Genomic DNA, 8,416 nt, shown 5'->3' with positions numbered 1-8,416 from the left:
ACAATGTGAATTTAATTTAAATCAATTTAATGTGCACACTAACGTATATAACATTACTAAACAGTAGTCTAAAAACAAGATGGTAAATTTTATGTTATGAATAGGTGATCACAGTTTAAAAAAAAAAAGTATGGGGGAGGTCGTTTTTGAGTAGACAGTTGCTGGAGGAAGGCACGTGAGTTGCAGCCTGACCAGTGCGACCAGTCCTCCTTCAACAGCCCCGCTTGCCTGAAAAGGCGCCCTTACTCCACTCAGTGGGCCTGTCCCGCGCCGCTGGCGCAGGCGCTCACAATAACCTCCTAGAGCGGTGCCAGCCGCACCTCCGCGCGGCCCCGGCGCAAGCAGCCAATGAACACGCGGCTGCGCCCGGCCTCGCGCCTCCATTGGCTGCGCCCCGCCGCCCGCTGCCCCGCAGGTTCCCAAGCCGGGTTTAAAGGGGTAGGGCGCGGGCCAGGGCCCCACCATCGGCTCCCCAAGCGCAGGTCCGCTGGGAGGGGCGGCCTGCCGACGGGCCCACCCCGGGGCGTTCCTGAAGGGCGTCCTTGGCCGCCCCCACCGCCTCCCAGATGTACTATGCGGTTTCCCAGGCGCGCGTGAACGCGGCCCCCGGGACCATGCTGCGGCCACAGCGGCCCGGAGACGTGCAGCTCGGGGCCTCCCTCTACGAGCTGGTGGGCTATAGGCAGCCGCCCTCCTCCTCCTCCTCCTCCTCCACCACCTCTTCCACTTCCTCCTCCTCCACGACGGCCCCCCTCCTCCCCAAGGCTGCGCGCGAGAAGCCGGAGGCGCCGGCCGAGCCTCCAGGCCCCGGGCCTGGGTCCGGCGCGCACGCGGGCGGCAGCGCCCGGCCGGACGCCAAGGAGGAGCAGCAGCAGCAGCTGCGGCGCAAGATCAACAGCCGCGAGCGGAAGCGCATGCAGGACCTGAACCTGGCCATGGACGCGCTGCGCGAGGTCATCCTGCCCTACTCAGCGGCGCACTGCCAGGGCGCTCCCGGCCGCAAGCTCTCCAAGATCGCCACGCTGCTGCTCGCCCGCAACTACATCCTACTGCTGGGCAGCTCGCTGCAGGAGCTGCGCCGCGCGCTGGGCGAGGGCGCCGGGCCCGCCGCGCCGCGCCTGCTGCTGGCCGGGCTGCCCCTGCTCGCCGCCGCACCGGGCTCCGTGCTGCTGGCGCCCGGCGCCGTGGGACCCCCCGACGCGCTGCGCCCCGCCAAGTACCTGTCTCTGGCGCTGGACGAGCCGCCATGCGGCCAGTTCGCGCTCCCGGGCGGCGGCACAGGCGGCCCCGGCCTCTGCACCTGCGCCGTGTGCAAGTTCCCGCACCTGGTCCCGGCCAGCCTGGGCCTGGCCGCCGTGCAGGCGCAGTTCTCCAAGTGAGGGCCAGCCTGGGCCTGGGGCGCGACCTCGGCCCGGCCTCCCTCCGCTCAGCTTCTCCGCGCCCCTGCTCCCTGCGTCAGGGAGAGCGAGGCCGAGCAAGGAGAGCATTTCGAACCTTCCAGTCCAGAGGAAGGGACTGTCGGGCACCCCCTTCCCCGCCCCCACCCCTGGGAAGTTAAAGTGACCGGAGCGGTTGTTCGATGGCGCCTCGGGGCTGTTTGGGGTTCTGGGTCGGTTCCAGCGGCTTTAGGCAGAAAGTGCTCACTCTCACCCAGCACATCTCTCTCCCTGTCCCTGGAGTTGCGCGCTTCGCGGGGCCGATGTAGAATTGAGGGCGCCATGCCGTGGTTGGCGCGCCCTGGGTGCGGCGAGAGGCCATCCCCGAGCGTGACCTCCCCGGAGCGGAGCACTCCGGCTCTCAGTACTAGGGGCTGCGCTCGAGCAGCGGCCGGGGCAGAGGTTTGGTTCTTTTCCTTCTCCTCGGCCAGAGGCCACGGGCGCCCTTGTTCCCGCCGGCCAGGTCCTATCAAAGGAGGCTGCCGGACCTCAAGAGGCAGAAAAAGACCAGTTAGGCGGTGCGGACGGTCTGGGACGTGGCAGACGGACGGACCCTCGGCGGACAGGTGGTCGGCGTCCGGGTGCGGTGGATAGGCGCGAGGACAACGCAGGATGCGCTGGGTTGGGACTTGGGTCCGCTTTTGTAGACCAGCTGTTTGGAGAACTGTATTTAACACTCGCGCAACCAGTGTTTTGTCGCAGAGAGTTTTCGCTCTTGAATCCTGGGGGTTTCTTAGAAGGCAACTTAGAACTCGAGATTCACCTTTTGCCTCCCTTTCCCCAAAAGTAGCGTAACCAACATTTAAGCTTGCTTAAAAACGAAAACCAACCGCCTTGCACGCAGTGTTCCCGATTTACTAAAATAGGTAACTAGGCGTTTCACAGTCGCCGTCCTGTCAAGATCGCTAATTAACGTTCTCATTAAAAGACACGCAGGAGGACCGGGAGCCCTGAACCGCCCGCTGCTCGGCGGATCCCAGCTGCAGTGGCGACAGCGGAAAGGCGCTTTCCGCTGTTCCTTAGCGGGCCGGGCCCTTGACCAGCGCGGCCCGCAAGTCTTCCTCCTCGCCGTCTTGCAGTTGAAGAGCTACATACGTAGTCAGTTTCGATTTGTTACAGACGTTAACAAATTCCTTTACCCAAGGTTATGCTATGACCTTTCCGCAGTTTGCTTTGATTTTTTTCTACGTTTAAGGTTTTGGTTGTTGGTAGTAGCTGAGTTTAATTGGCACTTTTATTTTACTTCTAACCTTGTTTCCTGACGCTGTACAGAATCAACAAAATAAAACATTTAAAGTCTGATTTTTTTACATTTTTTGCCTGATTTGTTTGGTAATAAAAAAGTCCTTGTATCCTAGTGGATTTAGAACCTCGGGGTGAAGGTAGGTTGGCAAATGATCGGGGTCCCATGTTTTAAAACGTGACTTCCTGATTTGTAAAATAATCCAATGAACAGGCAACTGTAGTTCAAGTTCAGGCATCCGTGGGAAATGTGAGGATTGTAGGTAAGTGGGTGGGTGGGATAGAGAATGGAATGGAGAAGGGAGAGAGGCAATTCCAGGAATTCATTCTTTGCCAAGCTTCAGGCATAGGTCTCTTTTAACTACAACTTCATCCCCTGGAAAATGGGTTAAGCAATACCTTTATCATAAAATTGTAGCTCAACATCTTTCTGGGATAGCCACCTTTTCTATATCCTTGGACAGAAGCTTAACACCACACAAGTATGAGCTTCCCGCTGCTGCACCCACCCACCCTATCATTTAAATCAGGTTGGAATTGTCTTCACCTGAGAGGACAAGAAAGCTCTTCTGTCTGTTTGGTGCTGTTAAGAAGAACTTGGAAGGCTGACCTGCTCACATTGCAGTATTGAAACACTGCATAGTTATTAATGAAACTCAACCACTGTTTAATGTAGGGGAGTAGTAGAGAAGTAGTGTCCCCTTTTACCTGATGAAAATTAAAGAAAACCCAGAGACTTACTCAATTTCATCCATGTTGGTTTACCTGAGGCATATATACATTTAGAGAAAATGAGCACTCACTTTGGAGGTGGGGGAAGAGGTGGGAGGTGGCTGGACAGAGGGCATTGCCTGGCTACCATGCTGTGTCTATTTCCTTATGATGTCAGGAGAGGGCATGGGAGAAGGTGCTCTGTGCACCAACTCATTCCAAAAGAGGATTTCTCATGCTTCCTAGATTGCCACCAGCAAAGTCACCAGCTTTTATTAAAAAAAATTCTGTAGATTTGAACTCTGGCCTTCTGTTTATTCAACGCCTGTCCTTGCTTACCTTATATCTTGGCAAGGGGCAGGGGAAAAAAAGTGAAAATCAATGAAATCAAAAGCAATTCAGGTTCTCCTTGAAACAAAAATACTTCTAAGGGATTAGAAACAAACAATTTCTCCCACAGTCCAACACCAGCACCTAGATGCCACTGTCATTCCAGACATCCTCTCTAGAAGAAGCACAAAGCTACAGGGCAGAAAATGGGTCTGCCTGTCTCTACCTGTAAATGGGAACAAGCAGCCCATGCCTTATAGGAAAGGTGACACTATATGTGTGTGATTTTTTTTTTTATTTAATCAAGAAAACCACAGCTTATCATGCTTTTCAGAAAGGTCAAAGGCTATAAACAAATTTAACAAGGATACACAGGGCTGTTTCGGGTACCATCAAAATACTTACCTGCCTGCATGCAGTGTGTTTTTGGCCATTGTGCCAAGCAAGATTAGCAGACTTGCTCTATATAAGGAGTTTACATCCTGAAAAATAGTACCAGCAAGCATTGAAGAGTCCTGTAGGATGAAAGAGGTAAAAGGTAATTATATACAGTGTCCACAATGCAAAGTCAGACTGCTCAACATCTGTGTATGGCAGGGCAGTGTATTCTGCATGCACGGAGTTTCAGCTTAGACATGTGTGTTCCAGGGCATGGAACTGCTTTTAGAAATCTTCAGTGCTATGTCACACCAGCAAAGGAGCTAGTTGAATTGCCCGCCTTACTTGATTTTAGCCGGAGTGGGCTTTGTGCAGAAGGAACAAGTGTAAGCTAGTCTTTGAAGGGGTTGGGACAGCTGGGAGGGTCTTAGTAAGGTTCTTGGAGAAAGGCACTCTAACACCTCAGAAGCAAGATAAGAAGGAACCAAACAACGGCTCACTGCCAAAGAAGTTTCCTGCATCCAGCCAACCACCAAAGTGAGGTCCCGGCAATTAGAGTAAACTGAACCTAATGGGAAAATTCACAAGGCCCTGAGAAATTATGTTGTTATATGTATTGGAGTGCAGCAATCAGTAAACAGACAGCAGAATAAATACACGATGGGATTTGCCTAGCCCGCAGTGATGGTCTATTTACCGATGTTCTCCTCTAAGGAAAACTGATGACACTAGGCATAAAACTGTAACCTTGTGAAATATACAGCTTAGAGGGTAAGTGGCTCCTTCGAGGAAGAGGCTCCTCTCCAATCATGGAAAATATTTCCACTTACTGAAGCGTAGCTGATGAACAACAGTGCTTCCGTGTTACACTCTGCTTTGAGGTGTTTGGTCTTTCCTGAATGCTTAGGTACTCAGGTGAGGCTGGGAACAAGGGAGCCTCAGCCTGCTAACTAGACCCCCTGCAGCCTCCTGTTGTGTTGAGGAAGCCAGCCAGGAAAAAAGGGGCTTTTCTTTCTGCCATAGAAAGATACCTGATGAACTTGTCAAAAGCAAGGTGATGGTTGAGAAGAGTCATTCAATTGACACTTTTGCTCGCTGGGTATGCAGTGCATTGACTGGGAAAGTATATTTCCCTTATAAGGTATTTTCCTGCTTCTTCACTGCCTCTTCCCTCTTCTGCACACACAATAAATACTCCATAAGATTACCACATTTACCACATTCACTGAAGTAGGCTCACAAAGCAATGGGGTGAAAAATGCCATGTTTTTCAAAACCATGAATTCACTTTTATCCGGCAGATTTTAGTTGTGGGGAAAGATGTTAGAAATACTGTTTCCAAGTAAGATTCAGTTAGAGTGCAAAACTGGAGTAGCAAGATCTTCCTCGAAACCTACACACAAACTAGTCTCGTTATTTATGGAGACATTGGGAAATCATTCTTAAGTAGTTCCCATTCTGTCATTTTTAACTAAGCCCAGCGTAAAAGCTGAAATGCCTGAAAAGAAACCAAGCCACATTCTTTCTGCTCACATGGGATTAGGAGCTCTCCGCAAACTTTCCCTTTTCCCTCCTGCTGCTGTTGAGAGGCCAGGCTCTGAGCTCAGGACAAGCAGCTGAATATTCCAAGTCCTTAAACTCCACAGGCTGCGTGACACTTGTGTGTGTGTGTGTGTGTGTGTGTGGTGGGTGGTGGCGGGGGCAGGAATGCCTTGATTGAAAGCAAAAAGAATGCATTTTATGTCCATGCTCAGCCTTCTGCGGTGACCACGGAGGACAGAGCACACAAGTAGGCCACTACCTGGGACAAAGGCCTCAGACACCAAATCGTATCTGAGTCTCACGGATGCTGGCAGGCAAAGGCACTCGCAAATCATCCATTGTCTCTTCTCCCTACTGAATAAGGCAACGGAGGCCCAGGATGGTCGGGAACCATAGTCACAGCCACAGAGGTGGTCAGAGGCAGCAATGCCAGGGACTAGCACCTGCTTTGGGGAGCACAGGCTGCTTCCTTGCTCTGTCCTGGTGAGACAGGGAATGGGAACCCCAACAGGAGGTCCCCACCCAGAGCTGAGCATGTTCTTCTGCCCCATGGAAAATCTCGGTGCTCTGGTCTCTTCCAGGCTCTCTGCTCAGCCTGTGGTCTGTCCTTGCTGGTGGCATCCGGGAGAGACAGGCTCAGGACCAATCCCTTGCTGGCTGACCTGGCTGTAGTTGAGCCACCTGAACTTTCTTGGCAGCCTCGCCCCCTAGCCCCAAGAAAGGCCCAGACTGGTGACAGGGAGTGGCAGAGGCAGGGCCACCGCTGTGAGAGATCCTCTGACGGTTGCAGGTTTGTCATTCGAGTTTCAGAAAGTGAGCAAGCAGGCAGCTGGCAGACAAGGGCAGTGGGGTGCGAGGAGAAAACGGCTTCTGAGGGCACAGCTTCGGAGACTTTCTCCTCCTGGCTGCCTCACAGTGTTTTCACGCGGACACTAGACATTCTGACCCTGCTGGAACCTGGGTCAACGTCGTCAGCATCTTTTTGCTGAGTGTTTTTCATGGACATGAGTGACTCTCCAACAGGACCCTCTGCAGTGGTGGCCTGAAATCGAGGACAGATGCCCCTGACAGGCCCTGTACCTGGAGAACCAACCCAAGGCAGGCCATGGGGCCCAGGAAACAGGCTACCAGCACTGGGATTCAATAAGGGCTGTTGCGTCCCAGAAGCTTCTAAGTAATGTGGGTTACTCCTTAGAGAATGCCAAAGTCACACGACCAGGAGACTTCAAAATCACAAGAGCAGATGAGAAGACTCATCTGTGAGGTTAAACAGAAAGAAAAAACAAAAGCTAACTCACCTGGGGGCAGGCAGGTGGGAAGGAGAAGCTACTCATTGCAGAAATGGCAGAGCTGTACTACTAGAAATAAAAATAACAATAGTGCTGGTAAGAATTCATTGTATTGGCCGGATGCGGTGGCTCACGCCTGTAATCCCAGCACTTTGGGAGGCCGAGGCGGGCGGATCACGAGGTCAGGAGATGGAGACCATCCTGGCTAACACGGTGAAACCCCGTCTCTACTAAAAATACAAAAAAAATTAGCCTGGCGTGGTGGCAGGCGCCTGTAGTCCCAGCTTCTTGGGAGGCTGAGGCAGGAGAATGGCGGGAACCCGGGAGGCGGAGCTTGCAGTGAGCCGAGATTGTGCCATTGCACTCCAGCCTGGGCCACAGAGCGAGACTCTGTCTCAAAAAGAAAAGAAAAGAAAAAAAAGAATTCATTGTATTATTGGGCACCAAGCAGGGCTGTAAGCATTTTACATGTATGCTTTAATTTTGTAGGCACCAGCATTATCCCCATTTTACAGATGAGAAAACAGAAACGTGAAGATATACAGACAGAAGAAGCTGAAGCCAGTTCAGGGCAGTCGTAGCAGCCAGACACAGAAAGAAATGAGAGTCTGTCTAGAAGAAAGACAGCCCCCAAGGGTTGTCCTCTCTATCATTGTTGTAATGTGGAGAGGGGTCATTTTCCTTCCTCCCCTCAGCTCTTGGGGCAAGGCTGGGGCACCCCACCTGTACCCCAGTGCCCACCCCACGTCTGGCTGTGGCTGCTTCTGTTCATTGCGTGTCTAACCAATGCATGATCCAGGCATCAATGTCTTGCCACTTTCTTGAGCCAAAATACCCTGAGACCATGGGGTCATTCTTTTAGGTCATTTCACTTTTAGCTTTCTTTTTTTTCAGTTTCACTTTTTCATTTTTTATCTGATTTTTATTTCCAAAATTTCCAGACCTGGTGGAGCCTGATCTAAGAATGTGGGTAGCGAGATGTCAAGGACTGCAGATGGGGCAGAAGGGAGGCTTCACACAGCCTGCACTCTTCAACACATACATGTTCCTCGTCCTGGTCACCACTGAGTGTTACAGGCAAGAAAACCAAAACCCTCAACTCCTCAGACAGTGATCATTAGGTGTCATTCTGTTCAAATCTTAAAAAATAGTTTGAGCAGATGAAGAATCAGTAAAGAAAGCTTGGAGGTGATTTGATAACATTTTATCTACCCAGAGGACCAATTAAAGAGAGTATTTGTATTGTGGTGATGGTGGTGGTGGTGTTTGTGATGGTGGTGGCGGTGGTGGTGGCGGTGGCGGTGGAGGTGGTGGTGGTTGTGATGGTGGTGGTGGTGGAGGTGGTGGTGGTGGTGGTGGTGATGGTGGTGGTTGTGGTGGTGGTGGTGGTGGTGATGGTGGTGATGGTGGTGGTGGTGGTGATGGTGGTGGTGGTGGAGGTGGTGGTGGTTGTGATGGTGGTGGTGGTGGTGGTGATGGTGGTGGCGG

The 8,416-nt window shown here is 52.2% G+C and overlaps 1 protein-coding gene across 2 annotated transcripts; it reads left to right on the top strand.

Moving 5' to 3' along the window:
- The first annotated feature begins 469 nt into the window (after positions 1 to 469).
- On the top strand, positions 470 to 2,744 carry OLIG1 (oligodendrocyte transcription factor 1). Of its 2 annotated transcripts, none has more exons than XM_025379777.1 (2): positions 470 to 2,002; positions 2,373 to 2,744. In XM_025379777.1, the coding sequence occupies exon 1, from the start codon at positions 567 to 569 to the stop codon at positions 1,377 to 1,379; it is 813 nt and encodes a 270-aa protein (XP_025235562.1). In that variant the 5' UTR covers positions 470 to 566; the 3' UTR covers positions 1,380 to 2,002; positions 2,373 to 2,744. The 2 variants fall into 2 exon arrangements, with proteins under 2 accessions (XP_025235562.1, XP_025235563.1); XM_025379778.1 differs by having other exon boundaries at positions 470 to 2,022.
- The last annotated feature ends 5,672 nt before the right edge of the window (positions 2,745 to 8,416 follow it).

The sequence above is a fragment of the Theropithecus gelada genome, chromosome 3 (assembly GCF_003255815.1).
Source record: "Theropithecus gelada isolate Dixy chromosome 3, Tgel_1.0, whole genome shotgun sequence".
NCBI lineage: Eukaryota > Metazoa > Chordata > Mammalia > Primates > Cercopithecidae > Theropithecus > Theropithecus gelada.
This window is presented reverse-complemented; position numbering and strand designations above follow the sequence as displayed.